Source organism: Juglans regia, chromosome 14, assembly GCF_001411555.2.
Source record: "Juglans regia cultivar Chandler chromosome 14, Walnut 2.0, whole genome shotgun sequence".
In the NCBI taxonomy this organism is placed as follows: Eukaryota; Viridiplantae; Streptophyta; class Magnoliopsida; order Fagales; family Juglandaceae; genus Juglans; species Juglans regia.
Window position 1 is genome coordinate 12,303,080 of NC_049914.1, and position 21,977 is coordinate 12,325,056.

Sequence of the window (21,977 nt, forward strand, 5' to 3'; positions counted from 1 at the left end):
TCTGAATTGCTCCGCTGGAAAATCACATTGCAGAACATAGAAAAAAATCAAGATGTATGAACCAAGGGTTTTAATAAATCAACATATCCATATGATCAGACCATAACAGAGGAAACATTGCCATAAAAAAATCCATAATAGAAATGCCATAAATAAACCTATCTCACGAATGGAGTGGAATTAGGGCTCAAATAGAATGAAGTTAGGGCTCCAACGGAATGAGACTTGGTTGTGCAGAGCTTCGGTCTCGGGGAGGAAGGAGGAGAACAATCTCTCATGAGGTCTCGGGGAGGAAGGAGAAGAGAAGCCAAACGAGGAAGGAGGAGAGCCATCTACCATGAAGAGTTGTCTCACAAGACGACGTCGTCCAGAAAATTAGTGAAACGGGTCGTTTTTGCCACGTTGGGCGTGCGCAGCCAGGCCTCTAACACGGGACTGCATAAAGAATTTTCCTTTAAAATATATCTAACAGATCAGATGAAATCGCGTCAGTTTATGAGATTATTTTTTATAATTTTTTTTTGTAGATACAGCAGTAGTCTTTTGTGGCAATTGATATAATCTTTAATTTCTTGATAGAATTAGATGGTCTATCTTAATCGTGCAAAAGCGATCCGAGATTAGAAGCAAGGTGGATGGGGTTCCCGCCTGATCACCAAACCAAAGGTTGCAGGCCATCTTTGGAAAAGTAGAGAAAGGCTGTTAAAGACGATATATATCAAGCATTCTTTAAGACCCTTTAACAACTGATGAATAGCCAAAATTAAAATTTGAAGAAAGCCCAATTGAAAACTACAAAAAACAAAAAGAACAAAAAAATAATCAATCCTCCTCGACCACCAAGATCTTGCTTTATCGAATCTCGACCACTTTTTTAATGAAAAGAAAAAGGAAATACTTGACAAACGAAGCTTCAGCTTTTTTCTTGCAATTCAAACCAACGGTCCTACTTTTTGGCCCCACAAAAAGGAATACTGCCTTTTCTTCAATAAAGTGTTCTTTTTTAGGGCTTCTGTAGCATCCTCTATCCAGATTTGTTAAGACACGACAAAGTATGCTGTTCATTGGAGTTGTTACCAATAAAAGGAGTGTTTAACGATTCATTAATTACATATTTACTGAGTAAAATGTGGTCACACTAAACTAATGTTCTTTTTCCTTGCTCGAATTGCAAACAATTTGAACAAGAAATCGTAGACATTTCAAATATATGTCGATTTGACATGAAAGTATGTCAGTATGCCATTTCATGGGATTTGGTCATATCTTTCTGTTTCATTATCATCTATTACTCTTTTAGCTGCACCAAGAAAATGAACTGAAAAAAAAAAGATTTTTGGTTAAAAAAACAACTTCCATATGCTATATGGTGTCACTTGTAAACATGTTGCAGGCTGCATGCGTGAATCTTAATGTTACATTGTCTCTTGTCATTTAATAAAACAACCAACCAACCAACCAACCATCAACCTGCTGTACTTCACACTATTTTATTGGTCAATGCTCGTTTGGTGGAAGCTTCAAGGTTATTTATTTTAATCAAAACTTTGAGGAAAGCCTAGTACATAAATATAAGTGAATATACAAATATTAAATGAATATACCTTTGGATTTCAATAGAATGTGTTCAAGCCTTCAAGGTGTCATGATGTTTAGTATCTCGATAAGATATTGACATCAAGCCAAATATGATACTTTTGCCCACCAAAAGCCAGCACCATCACCAATGCCACCATTTTCTAGCTAGTCTTGTGTGTTGGGTGTCATTTGAAAGTTACTCCAAATGGAAAAAAAGTGTTTTTATTTTTTATAGTTTTGCAGCAGGGAGGAAAGCTCCGAAACCTACCACCCAACTTGTTTGAGGAGTTTGTTTTGAGAATTTGGGATAGGGATGAGATAAAATGATACGAAATCTGGAAAGATATGTCAACCGGTCATGAGGGGGGCGCGTTTAACGTGATTCGGTCAAAATGCAAACGAGTCCGCGCGCACTGGTGTCTTGGGAGTGGGAGTTGCAGTAAGGAAGTAGGCCAGCCTTCTCACCACCTTTTCCCATCATAAATGTGAAAACGTCTTCCCCCTTACTCTCCTTCACTTCCTCACATCTCAAGGAATGAGTATTTACTCTCCTCTCTCTCTATTTCTCTCCCTCTCTCTTGTATAAAACTTCAGCGAGTTTGGCTTGCGTTGGATAGGCGGCTAGGCCTTTGTTGGCATAGGAGTTCAAATTTCTTTGGTTCGGTGGTTTGCTGGGCATTTCGGTTGTGGGTTTTTGTTATGAGAAAATGGGAACCGAGGAGAAGCCTGTGAGTGATCAGGGGCATGATGTGAGTTCATGTGATAGACCACTTGTTGTCCCAGTTCAGATGGTACTTTGTGCTTCCTTGCTGCTTTTCTGCTCTGCTTTTTATTTGTTTGCATTTCTTTCAAATCTCCCCTCCCCCATATTTCTTTAAAGTTGTTCTTTCATATGACTTTCAATGCTAATCTCATCAGATATGAGCCAAAGTTAAAAGATTTGAGCGAATGTTATGATTGGTGGCCTCCAAGTTCTGATTCTATACATATCTTTTTTTTTCCTGTTCTCCTTTGATTTTCTTTTTCCAATTCAACTGTCTGTGTTTTCTGGGTGATATTATTTCCTGCTAATTGGCTATGTTATTATACTCTAGTGTTGTTATATTTTTGGTTGCCAACCACCATATATGTAGTACTAATATGAAAAAACCAATTCAATCGAGGTGTAGAGATGGAAATGAAGGGGTGTCTGATCGCTATTATATTTGTCTGAACACTTTAAAAGTTTCCACTGATTTCAGTACTTAAAGCGGTAAACATATTTTCTGGACGGATCCCACGCCTGAAAAAATAAAATCCTGCTCCAGATTAGCAAGTTCAACGGGGAAAACATACATCACCTGGGTTGAGAGATTACGAACCCGCTGATCTTATGCAAATTCAATATAATATGCCTCCAGACTACAAATTTTTATCGTTTGTATAGGCACAAGATTAAAATCAACAGAAGTTTAATAAATATAAAACTTAGCAATGAGTGAGGCACGCACAGTACTCAATGGCAGACAAATTATATCTGATTCAAGAAAATTTGGACGAGTACATAGGATATCAGCTACCGGTAGACTTTTTTTTTTTATTCTTTTAATTTTATGGGCAAGATTTCTTGACCATTACCTGCTAGTAAAAATCTCTATATTGATATTGTTGAAAATGTATTAACAAAATTCTATTAAGTGATTTCACATGTCAGTTGATGTTTTCGTGGTTTCTGCCTAGTCGAGATGATGGGGTTAGTGAGTTAAAGAATGCAAAGATGTATTATGCCATGGACCATGTAACGTCTACCAGAAAAAGCTATCTTGTGCTGTGAATGCTTTGCTATTTCTGATGATGACAGAATGCATTCTGGTGCTGGCCAACCTCAGGAACTTCTGGAAATTCATTAATTTCAATCTATATGCAGGGTGACCTGTTGTTCAAATATCTATTCATTGGAAAGACGACCACTTTTTCTTTTTCTCTTTTGTTCTTCGGAGGACTTTGAAGTGTATTGATTGTAATCAATAGGTAGAGGGTGGGCTGCATGAGGGAAAGTTGCTTAAACTAGGGTTGTCTTTTTGTCTTATGCAGTGGAGACTGATTAATATGTCAATGAGAAAGAGTGATTAGATTGAAAGATGATGGAATAAAAAATGAGGTAGAGGGAGACCTAAAATAACATGGGTAGAATATTGGAGAGATATATGGAATATGAAGGCAAGTGGGAGTATGCATTTAGAGAAAGATTGAATGATGAAAAAGAGTATGTGTGGCCAATCTCTAGTAATTGATGATAATCAATTGCTGATCCCAATTTAATCAGGATTGAGAATGGACTCAAACAATTTTTGTAACGTTTTTAAATTGATTGTCTTCTAAAGCTTTAAGTGTAGTTAGGAAAGTGAGTGTGGTGAAATCAGCATGTTAACTGCAGTCCCCCCATAAAGAATTTAAAGACAAACAGCCTAAAATATCCTGGAAAGTTTTTTTTGCTGCATATGTAGGTTGTTAAGAGCAAGAAACCATTGATTGAGATTGTTTTGAATATTTACCTAAATCTTCTGGTCCCATTTCAGGTGGAAGATTCAATGGGAATAACTGAAGAAAAACAACACGATCACCACTGGAAACGGCAAAATCTCTTCCTAGAGATACCCTCCAGAACAGCAGGAGAGTCCTCTCAGGATGTTGTCGGAATAAAGATGCCCTCAACACCAACACCAACACCAACACCAACACCAACTCCCACTCCCAAGAGAGTAAATTTTCTCCTCACACCTGATTCTATTGACGAAAGAGTTACTGCATCTCCTGGGCCCTCCTCATCTAGAGGCAGACCATCCATAAGAAGCCTTTTACCAAAATTAAGTTTCATTTATCGAAATTCCTCAGATATTGAAAAGGCCTCCAACCTAGCTTCTGAAGCTTCATCTACAGGGCCACAAGAAAAGCCTTCAATCTCAAGGTCATATTCACTTACAAAGATATTCACTCCTAGGATGAAGGGAACATCATCACTTCCGGTAACTCCAATTGCACATTCAAACCCAGAATCTGCACATTCTGGAAGCATTGGTGGACCACTAAGTTCAAGTGTAAGTTTTTGTGATTAGTGTACTAAAAATGTTTAACCAGTTGATTGACCTCATCTATAAAACAATACATGGTGGTAACACGAGGGTAGAGCTTCTCTGGACTTATTACGGTAAGTCTTTCATTTGTGATGATTAGGGGCAAGGAAATCAAATTAGAACAGAATATTTTCAGTATGTAGATTTGTGCTGAGAGGCATCAGAAAAATTAGTCAAGGACATTGGAAGTTACATTTTTCTTCCAGGAGTTGTGTTGTTTTCACAACTCCTCTCAATCCATCTCATCTCATCTCATATAATCATTACAACTTTTTCAAATTCCAATATAAAATAAAATAAATAATTCAACTTTTTCAAATTTCAAAACAAAAATAATATTAAAAATATATATTCTAACAATATTTTATTTAACTTTTAACTTTAATCTCAACTCATCTCATCTATGAAAACAAACGAAGCCTAAATGTTACCTTTAATTTTCAAACATATATGTTTCTTACTTTTGGCAAGTTTTAACAGCAGTCATATAATATGAGGATCTGAGCATGCATTATTAATATTCCCATTTGCAGAGAAAAGGACCCCGGCTGCAGATATCTCGTTCCCTTTCAGTCCCTGTCAACAACAAAGAAAGAAGCCTACGGAGGATGGATTCATTTTTTCGTGTAATTCCTTCTACACCTCGAGTGAAGGAAGGAGATTTAGTGTTAAATGCATCTCCCACCAGTGATGCTGGTAACTCTGCTGCATTAACGACTCTATGCTATCATGTTGTGTTCATGAATATCAAAAAATAATTGAATTTTATATTTTGTGGGTTGGTAACTAGATTACAGACCAAAGTGGGACGTGTTCTTTAAAAAAAAGAGTTATTTGTTGAATGTCACTAGCACTTTCAACGTATGGTCTATATGTAGTAATGGTTCTAATTCACAAGCGGTGTATAGAAGTGCTGTCTTCTTATTCAATGGCTTCTGAACTGAATTTATTATTCTAAATTCTATTGTCGACATTTAAGAAATCTATTAATTGTGTTTATAAGCATATGTCTTATGGCAATTTCATGGTTCAGATAATAATGATCATGATGGTGAAGACATACCGGAAGAAGAGGCTGTTTGTAGGATTTGTTTGGTTGAACTGTGTGAAGGTGGTGAGACCCTCAAGATGGAATGCAGCTGCAAAGGTGAACTTGCTCTGGCCCACCAAGAATGTGCAGTAAAATGGTTCAGCATCAAGGGCAACAAGACCTGTGACGTGTGCAAGCAAGAGGTTAAGAATTTACCTGTCACTCTGTTACGCATTCAAAGTATTCGAACTCGAAACACTGGAGGAAGTAGAGTACTTGCAGATGTTCATGGATACAGGCAAGTGAACATAATTTAATGCCTGAGAAATGTCACTGTGTACCATTTGATTTCCAATGCCAAGAAGTTTTAGGAGATATAGAGAAAATAGGGAACATTACAGACACGCCAACCCATATTGGTCTGAAACCTGGGATGCTATCCGAGTGTTTATCTCTAATAAATTTTAAAACATCCCTGGTCTGTCTCCGTTATGTCTCATTCTTTTCAGGTCTCTCAGAGCACCTTTTGACTGTCCTATGCCTCATCTTGATTCCTCGGCTGCATTCATAATATTCTATGCCAACCTTGATTCCCCGGCTGTATAAAGCTGAAACCTGCATTAATGGCTCTTGCCTTGGCTACTGATAACAGTTATATGAGACAAGCATGTATAAGATTCTTGTCCCTACAATGCATTTGACCTGCAAATTAATTCATTATTAACACAAGATAGAGTCATCAGTTAGCTGTCCTCTTTGCTCACCTTTAAAATTTTTTCCAATATTGTTGGACTCGGGAAATCATATGCAGTTGTTCAATTGGTACCGTACATATTCTCTTATAACATCCTAACCATGCAACCAAAAATTCAGCTCAAAATAGTGGATGAATTTACTCTCAATGGATGCCCTTCTCTGGATCCTCATCTAAAGAACTGCATACTCTTGGAGGATTGGCTGGACTTAATTTGCTTTCCCACCTCAATTACAAAGGTGGAAATGATGTCATGTGGGAAGACCTTCATGCAATGCTGTTATGAAAGACATCTGAATTGAGCAAAGAAAAACTACAGTACTGTTATTGTATATGCCAATTTTGGTTAGTGCTACTAGTATTATACCACTCTGAGATCAGTATGACATGGTTGAGATAGTGTTTATTATAGTGTCTCACCACCGTAGTGGTTCCTCATTTAGTTCTCTTGTTTCTTTGCTGCAGTCTATGGTTACAGTTTGGCCTGACCAACCATCCTCCCGTTCTATCCCCCCTAAAATAACAAATTTTGCCTCACCTTCCACTGTGGCTGCTGCTGCCACTTCCATATGAACAGAATTGGTATCAGGACTTTGGGGCCTAGCACCTAATTCAACAACAATTTCATGCATAGTATGAATTTTTCCCTAAATCCAATGAAGAACCAATCTATTAGGAAAATGAGATCTAATTGTTCCTCATGGTATATCCAAGTTTATCGTGTTTTATTATAAGCTTTGTAATGAAAATGGTCATGCATTAAATTTTATTTGTTTTCATTCGTTTAGGGTTTGGCAGGAGGTTCCAGTACTCGTCATTATCAGCATGCTTGCCTACTTTTGTTTCCTTGAACAGCTACTGGTAAGATTAGCAGTTCCACATCCAGTTCTGTCAACAACCCTTTTTTTGTGAGCAAGTCCAAGAACACTTAAATGCCTTGGCGATATATCTATTTGTTTGCAGGTTGGGAATATGGGTACTGGTGCAATTGCTATATCTCTTCCATTTTCTTGTGTGCTGGGTCTACTCTCATCCATGACCTCGTCAACCATGGGTATGTTGGCAAACTATTTACTGCATATTTGATGTGTGGACAGTTCTACTTCTACATTTAAAGATCAGATTAATGACTGCAGACAAGGCAATCATGGTCGATGATTCAAATATCAAACATCAAAGTTTGGTAAAGTGTAAAATGTCTTGGTATATGTTGATGCAATTATGACCATGAATGCTATTCATTTATGATATTATGTTGAACAAATGAATTTACAAGGGTCAGAGAATCTCCTAGTTTATATACATTGTATGTTTCATACGACTTTACTGACCCTCACCTTTTGAACCTTTGTATTCAGTGAGGAGAAGATTTGTTTGGGTTTATGCATCAATTCAGTTTGCTCTGTTGGTTCTCTTTGCACATATATTTTACTCCTTGGTAAGAGACTTTTTACTTAATATTTTGTTTGTTGCTTGCTTAAAAGAGCTTAATAACCTTTGAAATTTTTTGTGAGGGTTTGTTGTTTTCATGAGTGGGAGGTGTGATCCCATGTATTTTTGGACCATCCTGGTTCATGTACCATGTTTAAACCATCACAAAATCGAGTGGACCAAAGTTAAGATCTGGTTCATGTATGATTTCTATTTGTTCCTTTTATATATATATAATTATGATTTCTATTTGTTCTTTCCCTGTATCTGCTTAGAATGAATCCGAAACCAAGTTTAGCTGACAAGTAGGCTGGCTTTATCTGACCTCCTTTGCACCTTTAGACATGTATATACTCAATTGTTCTGGATGGAACTTTGTTCATGATCCCAAGATCAATATCATATCTAGATTTAGGCAGGCAAATATTAAGCTTTTTCCCCTCTATTTGTATTAAATACATGAGTCAATGGTGTCTATCACCAGTTGTTTGAATTGGCCATGGCTCTGTTTGGTCTCTGCATCTTCAGATCCCATAGGAGCCAGTGCCACTGATAAAAAAATGGATGCTAGATCTTTCAGATTATGATGCTTTTTCGACTCTAGTTTTGGCATTAAACTAACTTAAGCATCCCTTGACTTTGACATGGCACAATAGTTTGGTTATGGGATACGATTTGGACACCTGCAATGGGAGACTCTTTCCAAGTATGACTATGCTAATGGAAATTTATATTGAATATGTATTTGTAAATTACAGGTTCATTTGCAAGCAGTTTTATCAATTCTGCTAGCAACATTTGCTGGGATCGGTGTTGCAATGAGTGGAAGCTCTATTCTTGTCGAATTTTTGAGATGGAGAAGGTTTCGAGCTCGGTCAGAGCATTATCATGGTTCACAAGTGATGACTCAACCAAGTCGATTTCCTAGATCGTTAAATTCACCACGGATAGGCCCTCCTGAGCGCCACCAGCAAACCGAAGTCGAAAATCCAGAAACTTTTAGCAGAGTCTGAAATATTATCCCACAGGTAGTCAATACTACATGGTTTAGCTACCTGAAAAAGACGCTAAGCTAATTTTGTTGGATATGAGACGAGGCTATATGATCTATTTTGTAATACATCTCTAACAGCATCATATATGCATTTTCAAGTTACAAGACAAAGACTTGTTTGTACAGGCTTCTGATGGCAATAGAATTAATGCAAAATGCATTATGCTGTTTACATATATATATATACATATTTTTTATACATATGCAGATTCTTGTAGTTTTCAGTGTTTGTATTTTCAAGATTTTGTATTTGTAATTTGAATGCAATCCAAATTGAATATGAATTTTGAATAGATTGTCACGGTGCGATGGTTTTATATATCGTTCCGCTCTTATCTTACTATAATGAGATGACATTGCTCATCAACCTTTGAATTTAGTTTAAAAAAGAAAAAAGAGAGACGATCCAAGAGTGAAAGGAAAGTGCTGCTAGTATGTTATATTACTAGCATTTGAATTATTTGTCTGCAACTCTTTTTTTTCTTTCCTGCCAAACAAACGGCTATAACACAGCTTTTCTCAACTCTGTAGCACGGAAGCTTTTGTAGTACAAAACATATACTCCTTCTTGGATTTCTTCAACACAACCATTAAGATCCAGTGGCTAGATCTGAATCACTATATCTAAAATGGCTATAAACTTGATTAAACGGTTATTAATTAATTAATTATTATAATGTTCAAATTAAATAACCACTACAAATTAACGATCAAGATTAATTGACCATTATTTATAAATGCAATCTAATGGTCTTGATTAATTGTATATAAAATCCTAACTTATAATTAACTACTTTTAACTATCATAAACAATCCAACTGTCAATAAGCTTTTACTAATAATTAACTGTAAACATGACTATTCAAAGAGTCACATAGTTTGGCTGAACAGGCACTTTAGTGACTGTATATACAATCTGTCCTACTCTATCATCGTGTCGGTGTGGAGAGCGTATAATCTATATAATTTAAATGGTAAAATTTAATTTATAAGATTTAAATTTAAAATTTATCTTACAGATAAAATATTATCATCAATATATAAAAGATTATTATTATTAAAATTAAGAGATTATACCTTTCAGTTTAAATAGATATATAATTTATAATAAAAAATTGAATTATTAACCTTATATTCGTATAAATATGGTTTAATTTTCATCGAGACCTGTTTGAATTTAGAGATGAGTTGAGATGATTTGTGAATAGTAATAACATATGATGAAGTGATTTTTGAATTCAAACAGGTTTAGTAGCATTAATGGCAAAAACAGAGAGAAAATAAATAAATTTTGACAATTTAATCATGAATTAAGAATTTATTTACATGTTAAACAACTCCCTTATTTAAAACTCATTTCTTCTTATATTTTGATATAGTAAGTTAAATTTATTTTATAATAAAAATAATTTTGTAATTTAACACATAATATAAAATTATATCCATTTGTGTATTTATTGGGTCCATAATAAAATCTTAATTGTCAAAAGTTATTTTTCATTAGGGTTAGTAAAATGATCATTAGTCCGAATCCAAACTTAAAATTGTAAAACGCGGTCCGTCTATTTCCAATGGAATAGGATGATTCTTCCAACAGGGGTAGCGACTGCAACACAGAGACTGCCTCTTCTCAGCGCTCGTGCCCTTCCTTTCCTCTATCTCCGAGGTGATCTCTCATATCACTACCCGCATCCACACGTCAGTCCCTTCTTCTCTCTTGATATTCACTCTGTTTGGTTGCTGAGAAAACTGTGGGTGGAATTTTTTTGAAAAGAAAAGAAAAGCTGCAAAGGAACCAATATTGAGCTTTTGTAGTGTTTCCAGGTGTGCCCAAGATTGGGTTTGTGCCATTTTTGCACCAAAACCGGATGTTGACTTTGGGTGTTTCGAATAAAATGGTTCAGAGCATGGAGAAATGCGATGTGGGTATTGAAAATACGTTGGGGGTGGTTCGCCCTGCCACGGAAGAGTATGCTGAGGAGGCAATGGAAGCTCTTAAAGCTGGCAAGGTTATTGCTGTGCCCACGGATACACTCTACGGATTCGCTTGTGATGCTTGGTATGCCATTCCAACGGGTTCTTTAGTTTGCCCATCACTTGTATGTTTAAAATCCTTGCACCATTATGCATCGAACTTCCTTGTTTTACGACGTAACGACTGACAGTGTTGATGTTTTTCTCAAGAATGAAGTGGATTGTTGGAAAAAAAAAAAAAGACTTTACCCTCTGTTGCATCTGGGAGGAGTCAGAAGAATAATTGGCAACCTTTTGATGTTATTGAATAGGGTTTCTCTTACTGAAAATCTATGCAGTTACGGGGAGTTTTTTTATTACAACCTTAATGGGAGGATCCTGTAGGTTGTCAGCAAAAGACCTGTACATGATTCGCAAAAAATTATAACCTTATGCCGAAGATTGCTTTCATAGTTTGTTCCAGGAAGTCCCACTTTCCTTCCTTCCCCCCGGCAGGCATTGTATCTCAATACCTGAAGAATTTTAACTCTCATCTCAAAGATTACCATTTGGATAGTATTTTAGTCATCTATGACCCTATCTCTCTGCATTTCATAGTTTGCCTCAAAGATGATGAAGAATGATTGGAAGGCCTTGAATTAATTTGGTCATTTCCAGAGCACAATTTTGGAAACAGGCCACTTTTAACTCTACTTGCTTTATTTAGAAGATGTGTCATTTTTTCTTTTTATGTGGTATGCAGTTCTTTGCAAGCAGTTAATAGGATTTACGAGATTAAAGGACGCAAACACACTAGCCCTCTTGCAATATGTGTTGGGGATGTATCAGATATAAAACGATTTGCTATCACTGATCATTTGCCTCATGGCTTGCTTGATTCTCTCCTGCCAGGTCCTGTCACTGTCATACTAAGGCGAGGTTTGTAACTGATTTCTGTGGCTTCATGGATAAAGGAAAAGATTGTAGTGCTCAAGACTTCTTCTGTTTGTACGTGCAATTAATGGTTGAATCATTCCGTAGTCTAAGATTAGAAAGTTGAATATCTTACAGGAGAGTCAAGTATTCTCGAGAGGTCTTTGAACCCAGGATTGGATACTATAGGAGTCCGAGTGCCTGACTGTAACTTTATAAGGGTTGTTGCTCGTGGTTCAGGAAGTGCTCTGGCCCTTACAAGTGCAAATTTAAGTGGGCAACCAAGTAGTGTATGCATCAAAGATTTTGAGAACCAGTGGCAACACTGTGCTCTTGTTTATGATGGTGGTGTGCTTCCATCTGGTCGAGCAGGCTCGACGATTGTGGACCTCACCGGGCCAGGAAAGTTTAAGATTCTTAGACCTGGAAGGTAAGCATCTAGTTGGTCAATTTCTTTTCTTATATTGTAGATGGATGAGCCAGAAGGAAGAGGAGTATGACAATTATCGGTTTTGAGTCATTCAGGCCGAGAAGTTGTGAATTAAATCACGATAAGCCCTGCTTAGTAGATACACTGTTATATATGCCTTTTAGGAACACATTATGAAAACATTGCATGTATTAATCTCATAACGAATTATGAAACATTGCATGTATTAATTTCAAATGTGTTAAGAGGATCTGAATACTAACAAAAATTTCATTCTTTAATATTCAGAAGGAAATGGTAGATTTTTTTTTTCTTTGATGCTTTTCAGTATGAACTGAAACATAAGGACTATATCATCCTATGCTCAAAAAAATGAAAAAAAAAAAACGTTTAAAGAATTTCTGAAATTCACTTTTTACCTGTGAAGCAATCATTCAGCGCCTATATTTTGCTGTTGGATTTGTAATGGACTTGTGCTCATTATTAAGTTGAAAAGGAAATGCTTCGAGCCACTTCATTTCTTTTGTTCTACACATGGATTTTATTATTACAGTAGAACAATAGTCTTTTGCATGGTTGCAGGCATTCTTGACTTGAACGTCTGTTTTCATGTAACTTCTACTGGTGTCACAATGCCCATGAATGTTAATTGTGCTGTGTTCTGCATTGTATTTCCAGTGCAAAGGAAGAGACTATTGCAATTCTTGAAAGCCATTCTCTACTAGAAGAAGCAACAGTTACTTGAAGAAATGGCGAAACAGTATGCTGCTTGCTCCCTTGTATTATACAGGCTTACTATTTTATTACCTTGGAAGCAAAGGCTCCTTGGGTGTGGGAAAAATATTGCTGCCTGTGTCACTGTAGTTTATTTATTACTAGAATTATATTCTTGAACTGTATTGAGAAATATCACCGGAGGTCCAGAGCCTTATATTTTATTAAGAAAAGAAATTTCAACCCATGGAAAATCATTTGGACATTTGGTGAAACTGAAATCATGTCATTGTCTTGTGCATAGAATTTGAAATGAATCCATCTGGCTCTTTAAAAACTTCATAAGCTCAGTATTCCTGGTGGACAACTGTCATCCAGTACATTCATAATAGGCAAAATCTTGAGGACGTGACACAGAGTCCCTGAACATTGTTTTATCCTCTGCAGGACTTCATTTAAGGTAAGCGGGAGGATACATCCGAGGATAGCTAAATCTGACATTTCATTCATTTTACTCCTTTTTTCCTTCTTCCTTTTGCCTGACCTATTCTTTATATCTGTAGTGCTTGTCTTGTTCTGAAGTGATTGTTAAATTGTCAAAGTGGTAGAAGGAAGAGTTATTGCTTATTAAAGAATTATTTTTTGCTACGGAAAGAAACCGTTTTTTTTTTCCTGATAAGAAACATTTCCATTTAGCCAGAAGTATCAATACAAACGATGATTATCCACCCAAATAACAGATTGAATGAAATCAGGAGCAGACCCTTCCCATACACTTAGATCTAGAAGATTCCAAGCATGCTTTGCCAGCTTGTGTGCCCCTTCATTGCCTAGATGACCAACATGCTGTATACCGCAGTGGTGGAAGATTCTCATCATTTCTTGAATATCTTTTAACCATATTTCCCATGAGACATGGAAGCTCCTTTATCTTGAATGGCTTGGACCATTACTAAAGAGTCTCTCAATCACCAAGTTTGTAATTTCCCGGTGGATACAAAGTTGCAGACCTCTATTTCAATAGGGTCATTGATAGCCGTCTCCTTCTTGCTAGCTGCCAATAGCACCTCTCCCTTGTCATCTCTAAGGATAGCACCAATCTCCGAACTTTGTTCATCCTGAAATATAGCACCATCCACATTAAGCTTTAGAAATCCAAGTGGAGGGGGTAGCCATGTTCCTTTATGCTTCTTGTCTACACACTTACTCACTTTGTGATCAGACCATAATGAAAGAACATTTTGAACTGCAATAGCAGGCTGAACATCTTTATTTTCATACAATTTCTGATTTCGACTATACCAGAACCCCCAAGCCATTAGGAAGAATTTCTCAACTACTTGATTACTGCTATTAGCATGGTCATGTCTAACAAGATCACCAAAATCTAAAAAATTTGCTGCAAGTTGCACCCATAACTCTTGGCTCTTCCAACATTGTCTCAGCCTGTGACATTTACATAAAGCATGTAACACATCCTCTTCTCCATTTCCACAGAACGCTTGGCTCTCCCAACATTGCAAGAAGTTGTTGCTAATTGAGTATGTATTTTTTGCGATGAATATATTTCGTCAGTATTATAATTACGATCGTTGGAAACTAACTTCACATGCCTGAGCATAGACTAATTGCAATGATAATTTTGCAAGGAAAATATTTTGTTGCAATTGTAACTATTTGCAAAGATATAAATTTGATCGGTGCAAAAAGAGTATTATTAATAAGGAAAATAATTTTTGTTGCAAAAATAGTCCTTGCAAAAACTCATTTATGGTGTAGTGTAGATGATAGTATTCATTCAATATAAAACAATGGGTATTTTAGTCATTTCACTCAATGTTGATAAATGAAATAACTAAAATATTTTGTATTTTACATTTGAGAATATCCATATCTATCACAAAGAAGATTGTGAAAAGGAAAGTGTCATAAAAGAAAGTATTACAGCTATAAATAGATTTTTCTAAAGTAAACTCATAAATTCATATGACTTAATATGATATATTAGATTTATTTTACAATAAAAATAACTTTATAATCTAATATACAACTTCAATCATATAAGTTTATGAATTTATTTTTGTAAAATGTTTTATAAGTAGAACTTTTCTATCATGAAAAATGATGAAAGAAGTCATGTGACTCTCATGAATATAGTAAAGTACATACGAGGGAAAGGCATGAGTCCACCTTTTAAAAGTACATGCAATGTCCAAGCGTTGAAAAATAGTACTAGTAGTTCGATTAATATCTCAAAATGCATGACTTGAGAGAGTAGGGCTGGTTTGGATGCTGGGACGAAACTCAGAATTTCGTAACTTGTCTCAACCTGAGACGAGATCATATATCCAAACGCACTGTTCATATAAATCAGAATCGAGATAAAGAATTTTCGAGCACTATTTATAGATATGACAACACTCTGAAATATATTAGCTGTTGTCCCTAAAGTACAATGTACTTTTCCCGTAACCTCTCTCTTCCCTCTTTCGAACTACCCCTGTGTAGTCTTTAATGGAGCTGCCGTTCATCTAGGGTGAGACCCAGTCCAACAATACATCCCTGGTGGGTTAAATGCACGACGCAGCCCTACATGTAAGGCACATATCAGTTCTTCGGCCAACCTCTTCGCAGCGTGACTTCATGCGAAAACCAGCGCAACCCAGCTCCTCTCTTTGAACCGCGTCTCCGCAACCTCTGGTTTGGAAGTGACGTCGTTTCAATTCTCGTTCCCTTGAAGGCACTGTGCTCAAACCCTTTGTGTGTTCAAATCATCTTGCCAAGGGGAATCTCTGCGCCTAACCTGGTCATTGGCAGTGTAAACATCATTCACCCCCACCCAGTCGAATCTCTGCCCCTCTTTCTCTGCCTCTGTTCTGCGTCCTCCTCAGGAATAGAAGTGACCTCTAGAGCAGACCCATGACCTCGCGTGGCTGGCGAATTGTACCAACTAACACTGTGTTGGTTTGATCACTTCGGCTGCCTCATTGCCCCAAAGAAATGGTCTATAAAAATACGGGAACCACTCGAACCGAAGGCACCCCAATGAACCGGTGCAAGTCTCGCAACAGCATCCTGAAATGTCACAATAGATGGCTGGCCGTCCATAACTCCACCACCACCGGTCCGAAGACACGCTCCTACCAGGTATTTTTCCATCATATTTTCACCCACTTAAGCTGGATCAGAAGCTGTAGCAATATTGTCAATCTGTGGTGTGTGTGGGAAAACCTTCAGTAGTTGGAGTTGTTATTGAACAGATGTCCATGTATTTTTCTGTCGTTCACATCATTAGGCTTCATTTCTCACATGTGATATTCATTATATTTGGATTGGTAGTGTTTGTATTGATGTCTATATTGTCAATGATCCGAGTGTCTTGAGGCCTTGAAATGGTTTGTAATTTTTGTTCAGTATGTTTTGAGGACATGGGGTGGTTTGGTAAGAACAGAATGTCAGTATGTTTGGTAAATGTGTTGTCCGACTAAACACTTGGGGCATGCATAAATCGAACCATACCTTACTGACTATAGAATTTGATTGGAGAGGGAGGGTCTTGGCAAGCTGGACGTTGAAGGCCATGTATCACACTCATCTACCCGTGTGTAAACATCACAAATAATGTAGCATTTCTGGCATGAATTACGCACCATACCCATAGAGTGGTACACGGTATAAAACGTCTATAAATTCTTTGTTACATGGTATTTGATATCGACAAATAAGTAGAGATCATCCGAGTGGGAAGGGAAGCTGTTCTAGGTGAACTAATCCAAAATCCCCACTAGCAAGGGGAGCTTTTCAGGGTTAACTAAATTCAAATATCATATATTAAAGGTAAGATATTATAGTTTCTAATAAGTTCAACAAGTTTTTAGTCTGAGGGTTAAGTTACTTGTCCCTTTGTATTACAAAATGGAATCTTTATGGTAGGTAGACTAGACATTCACAAGGGATCTACATCCAACAATAATTGTTCAGTTGCACTTTTCTTGAGCCTTATTTGGGAATTTTATTAGCTTGGGAAATGTGGTGAATGCTACTAGGAAGAGGGGAATATGAGTTATTCTAGGACTTGCTTTCACATTTGCACCTAACTTCTTGCAGCAAACATAACAACCGACAATCACCCCTGAAGTCATCTAGGGTTCAGTAACATATGGATCTTGGTATGTCATTAACTTCATACCAAGGCTGATGCCACAACATTCAATGACACAATTACTAGTATAAGTTGACGAATAATTCACCTCAATACTCCCGAGACCTGGACGACGTGGTTGTCCTGTCTTAGCACAAAATGACAGGCCATTAAAATTGTGCCTCTCGTGGGCACTAATTTGAATGACATGGCAGAGTGTGATAGAATGGGAGTAACATTTGTTGTACTCTAAAGACTACCTAATAAATCTCAAGTATTAGGTAGTGGACGTTTAGATCTCCCATCTTGAGTTTATAAAGTTTTAAACTTGTGTTTTATTTAATTTATAACAATTAGTCCATTTTAATTCCTATCTATTTGGACTTGTTGGACTTTTTCCAACCATGGTATGATTGGAAAAAGGTGACGAAAATAACTAGGATTGGTAATTTCTATCATCTGAAAATGGGTTTCACCGTGCTCTATATATCATCCACACTCTTGGAAGCCACATAAATTGGTACTTTATTTGGTTTGTCCGAGGCCTAATTTATACCATTTCTTGTTGTAGCGTTACAACTTACGCTCAACATCCAGGTCATCGTCTACGAAGGTATGAAACTTTTGTGCTTTTTATAACAATTTACCACCCCGTCAACTTCTTAACTTCTTCCATCTAACCTTCTTATCTACTTACTTCATTCTAGCTTTGATATGAGAGTACAATTGTAGTAATTATGTACCAACTTCCATCTATTTCATGGCATTGTCTCATCACAATCTTATGGTGCCTTTGAACAATCGAAATCTGGTTTGGTTCTTCTCACTGCATGTGCAAACCATGGGTTTTTATTCTCCATATATTAGAACCACATGGAGAATGATACCATCGACTCGACCCGGGATGGAAGCTTATGGGCAGATGGGTTTGAGGATCTGCTCATAGAGATGTTGTATGAAGACACAATCTCGGATAGATTGAGGGGAGGGAGGATCACAAACGGTGATCATGTAAGGCTTGCTGAGAGGTTGTCTGCCGTTGGGCCAAGAAATTTTAATTCTGATCAAGTTAAGGGCAAAATTGCCCGTCTCAAGTGAAGACAGCGGGAATTTACCGATCTCATGAAGCAAACCGGCTTGGGGTGGGACTCAGCGAGGAAAGCACCAATTGCTAGTGAAGAACACTGGATGAATGCCATTCGGGTACTACCTATAAATTTCGCTCTTGTTTTACAATGTATTTGTAAATAATTAAATTCATCATTCCATCTTTCCATCTAATCACTCCCTTCTTCTGTTAGGTGAGACCATCATGGAAGCATTTCAAGACGTACGGATGCCCTAAGTATGAACAACTATGTACAATATTTGGTTGTTCAGTTGCGACTGGTACCATGCATCGGGCCTCGACAGATCCGGCCCCAGACAGTGATGATGAGCGCTTGCTTGATGAGGAGCAGCAGGGTCGTGGCCGACCATTTACTGATCATGATGCAGCCCCCTCGGCCGATCCCCACATCCCACCTAGACCCTTCTCCGCCTCATATGCTAGCGGATCTCGTACACGACAAAGGGGGGGGGCCCATGAGTAACCCAGCCATTCAAGTGCAAATGAGCGAGACCCTTGATGCTATTAAACGTTCAGCCGAAGCCAGAGAACAGGCAGCGATGGAATCGATGGAGTACAGCAGGTCGAGGAAGCGCAGTAAAGGGAACACTAGCATGGAGTCATCTGGTGCGTTTGATTTGCATATGCATTGTATGAAGCTGCTTGAAGAAGTACAACCTCCCCTACCGACCAACCTCTTTAACAAGGCGTTCGACCGCTTGTTGAGCACAAAAGTGCAGAGGGCATTTGTCTCTATCTCAGATGCCCGCAAAAGCCAGTGGGCTTGGAGTTTGCAGTGATTGGTGAAAGTGTTGGAGGCTGCTCTTTATTTTCGTGGCTTTTATGCATGTCTTTCTACTTATTGTCTGTTGTTTTTTCATTTGAAGACAGCTATTTATTTCCAGCATGTTTCATGTATTTCCGACCTTGAATAGCCACTTATTTGCAGGATGTTTATGTTTTCTTCAAACGCATTGTACTTGAGTTTGTGATGCCTGTTAACATTTTCACACCGCTACTTTGTGCTTCATGAATTTGACATGCCATTATTAACCCTATTTAATGCGAAACTCAAGACCTAAATGTTATGACAATGACGAGTAGGCTAAAAAAAAATTTCGATTATTTTGTTGATTTATTCCAAAACCGCAACGCTATCCACTTCAATTTAAAGATGAACCTGTAATATTGTTATGTTTTTCATGTCCAACCATTCCAGTATTCATAATGGATAACCATAGTAGTTCGGAAGAACCCCGATCGATGGAGACAAACAGCGAGATTGAGGATTCTAGCTCAAGTAGGACTCGTACCAGTGAGTCGGATGACCCTATGGCCACATATCAATCGAGTGGGGATGAAGCCGCAACGCAGGAGGTGAACATCGTCTACATGATGTGGATGGCATCACAATTGAGCTCGCCTCGAGTTCTCATCCCGGAACACAATATTGGCCTACGGGGGAATCAATATATTGAAGCCGTCTTGAATGGGAACCCAAGGACTTGCAGAACAATGTTTCGAATGGAAGTACCGGCCTTCCGATATGTCTGTGATCTTTTACGACAGTCCTTCATAATGGACCCTACAGAGAGGGTGACTGTGGAGGAATCATTAGGGATGTTTTGCCTTCTTGTTGGCCATGCACAAGGTCAGCGTATCGTTGGAGACCGATTCCAACATTCCAGCGAGACAATTAATCGGCATGTGAAGACAGTCATGCGGGCGCTACATCAGCTAGGGAGAACTGTCATTAGGCCTACAAACATAGATGGGGTCCATCCTTACATTACAGGGAACCCACACAATTATCCATGGTTTGAGGTATTTTATAATTTTTTTATTTGTTTTTTTATTAATAGCATTATATTAATTTAAGCTTTCATGATATCAAAATATTTACTAACTAATATACTGCGTTATATGATAATGGTTTTGCAGAAATGTCTTGGTGCGATGGACGGAACCATGATTGACGCTGCTGCACCAGCTAGACTGAGTAACGCATATAGAAATCATCGTGGTCGAATCGCACAAAATGTGTTGTGCTTATGTGACTTCGATATGAAGTTCACGTATGTATATACTGGCTGGGAGGGAACAGCCCATGATGCTCGAGTATTCTTGGATGCTTTGAGTCGATCTCCGAATAAATTTCCTTGGCCACCACAAGGTAAATAATTGTTTTTTTTTTAAACAGTTCAGTTGACATGCCGTTGACCAAGTTGGTAATTAGAAACTATTTTGAGCGGCATTACTTCCAATTGTGTTGGTAATTTTTCTAATTTTGTAGGCCATTATTACCTTGTTGATTCTGCATTTCCATGCATTGAGAAGTTTATGCCTCCGTATCCACGAGAAAGGTATCATAGATCTGATCGTTATAGCGGTCGTCAATTCCGAGGCTATAAAGATTATTTTAACTTCCGTCATTCATCCCTACGCAATATTATTGAGCGTACATTTGCGCTACTGAAAAATCGGTTTCAAATATTGAATGCGATGCCTCGATATCGGCCTACCAGGCAAGGGATGCTTGTTACCGCATGTTGTACAATGCACAATCTTATTAAAACGATAACGCCAAATGATGAGTTTATTCAGGCTGCATTGGCGCTTCAGTTGAGTGAAGAAAATATGGATGCGGCCGACGACTTGGGCGAAACCTCTGAGGTGGTTGACATGTCCCATGAGTCAGCTGGAGTTATGGCAGCACAGAGAGATGGGATTGCAATCCCTATGTGGGAAGATAGGTTTGGGGAATGATTGCGTATTGCCTTTGAAAAAGTCTGGATGGTTTTGTAGTATTTAAATTAAAACTATTTGGTATAAGTGTATTTGCCAAGTGTGATATGTACTCTATTTGTTTGTGAACGGCACTCTTTACATGATGTATGTTTTTCATATTTTGTCTTTAATGAAGTTATGCGTGTCCCAGCAAGTCACGCATATGCAAGATGTTCCATCATATTTTTTTTCTTGTGTTTTATTTTTTTTATGGTGGATTCTCATTTGTTTTCAAGGTAAATCGAATCTGCAAGATGTTGTTTAATTTTTTATGGTGGATTCATTTTTGTTCTAATCTAATATGATAATAAAACGGATTATAGGCGAAGCTTTACTCCAGCTACATAGATGAAGTAGCAGTGTAGATATAGCTTTACCTAAAAATCACGAATTCATGTAATACTTGTACCGAAAAAGGAAGTTTGTGGCAGAGTGTGGAGGATTATTCGATCACTTTGCCAGCCAAACTAGTCTTTTGTCTGCTGTGTATACTCGGGATGGAATATCATAGGCTTGTGGTGGCACTTAGCCATTTGAAAGATTACTCGATGCACATAAATGAAGTGGCTGTGTAGGTAAATCAGTCCACCTTCTTACCATAAATCACCATTTCACCTATTAATTATCCAGAGAAAGGCAGTTTGTGTCATATCTGAGTGGAGGTAGTCAATTTAAGGATGATTCGATCACTTCCGAAAGAGGCACTGCAACCTTTTGAGTATTTACAAAATGTGTTGTGTCTTTATTCATATAATGGTGAACAACCATTATATGAGCAGAACAAAAGCACGGGTCTGGCAGTAAAACAAAAATTCATGAATGCTACTGGTTCCATGGGTAAGTCTATAGCTTTAATTCAACTACAACAATTATCATCTGATACAAGATGCATGTAATGAAGCTAGCTTGCATTATTTTTGTTTTGTAGTGAGAGTTTTTACAAGCATCCAG

The 21,977-nt window shown here is 37.6% G+C and overlaps 3 protein-coding genes across 7 annotated transcripts; all 3 read left to right on the plus strand.

The window, feature by feature from the left end:
- Positions 1-1,716: 1,716 nt before the first annotated feature.
- On the plus strand, positions 1,717-9,267 carry LOC108990109 (E3 ubiquitin-protein ligase MARCH7). 2 transcript variants are annotated; one of them, XM_018963968.2, is made up of 8 exons: positions 1,717-2,369; positions 4,137-4,655; positions 5,225-5,387; positions 5,725-6,019; positions 7,264-7,336; positions 7,439-7,529; positions 7,834-7,913; positions 8,665-9,267. In XM_018963968.2, exons 1-8 carry the CDS (start codon positions 2,286-2,288, stop codon positions 8,917-8,919), a joined length of 1,560 nt encoding a protein of 519 aa, XP_018819513.1. In that variant the 5' UTR covers positions 1,717-2,285; the 3' UTR covers positions 8,920-9,267. The 2 variants fall into 2 exon arrangements, with proteins under 2 accessions (XP_018819513.1, XP_018819514.1); XM_018963969.2 differs by lacking the exon at positions 7,834-7,913 and having other exon boundaries at positions 1,905-2,369; positions 8,665-9,197.
- Positions 9,268-10,498: 1,231 nt separating this feature from the next.
- On the plus strand, positions 10,499-13,247 carry LOC108990110 (yrdC domain-containing protein, mitochondrial). 4 transcript variants are annotated; one of them, XM_018963974.2, is made up of 5 exons: positions 10,499-10,626; positions 10,785-11,019; positions 11,677-11,852; positions 11,985-12,276; positions 12,955-13,247. In XM_018963974.2, exons 1-5 carry the CDS (start codon positions 10,542-10,544, stop codon positions 13,019-13,021), a joined length of 855 nt encoding a protein of 284 aa, XP_018819519.1. In that variant the 5' UTR covers positions 10,499-10,541; the 3' UTR covers positions 13,022-13,247. The 4 variants fall into 4 exon arrangements, with proteins under 4 accessions (XP_018819519.1, XP_035541069.1, XP_018819522.1 ...); XM_035685176.1 differs by having other exon boundaries at positions 12,859-12,961; XM_018963977.2 differs by having other exon boundaries at positions 10,519-10,658; positions 10,776-11,019.
- A 6,255-nt stretch (positions 13,248-19,502) lies between these two features.
- Positions 19,503-21,005, plus strand: LOC118344560 (protein ALP1-like). The gene is made up of 3 exons (XM_035685578.1): positions 19,503-20,063; positions 20,181-20,412; positions 20,533-21,005. The coding sequence occupies exons 1-3, from the start codon at positions 19,503-19,505 to the stop codon at positions 21,003-21,005; spliced, it is 1,266 nt and encodes a 421-aa protein (XP_035541471.1).
- The last annotated feature ends 972 nt before the right edge of the window (positions 21,006-21,977 follow it).

Bases quoted from the DNA above. Each gene is read 5' to 3' on its own strand.
- LOC108990109 (XM_018963968.2), top strand. From the start codon at position 2,286: ATGGGAACCGAGGAGAAGCCTGTGAGTGATCAGGGGCATGATGTGAGT. The intron at 5,388-5,724 runs GTAACTCTGCTG...TTCATGGTTCAG, and splicing joins ATCTCCCACCAGTGATGCTG to ATAATAATGATCATGATGGT. The intron at 7,914-8,664 runs GTAAGAGACTTT...TGTAAATTACAG, and splicing joins CACATATATTTTACTCCTTG to GTTCATTTGCAAGCAGTTTT.
- LOC108990110 (XM_018963974.2), top strand. From the start codon at position 10,542: ATGATTCTTCCAACAGGGGTAGCGACTGCAACACAGAGACTGCCTCTT. The intron at 10,627-10,784 runs GTGATCTCTCAT...TAGTGTTTCCAG, and splicing joins TCCTTTCCTCTATCTCCGAG to GTGTGCCCAAGATTGGGTTT. The intron at 11,853-11,984 runs GTTTGTAACTGA...AATATCTTACAG, and splicing joins CACTGTCATACTAAGGCGAG to GAGAGTCAAGTATTCTCGAG.
- LOC118344560 (XM_035685578.1), top strand. From the start codon at position 19,503: ATGGAGACAAACAGCGAGATTGAGGATTCTAGCTCAAGTAGGACTCGT. The intron at 20,064-20,180 runs GTATTTTATAAT...ATGGTTTTGCAG, and splicing joins ACAATTATCCATGGTTTGAG to AAATGTCTTGGTGCGATGGA. The intron at 20,413-20,532 runs GTAAATAATTGT...CTAATTTTGTAG, and splicing joins ATTTCCTTGGCCACCACAAG to GCCATTATTACCTTGTTGAT.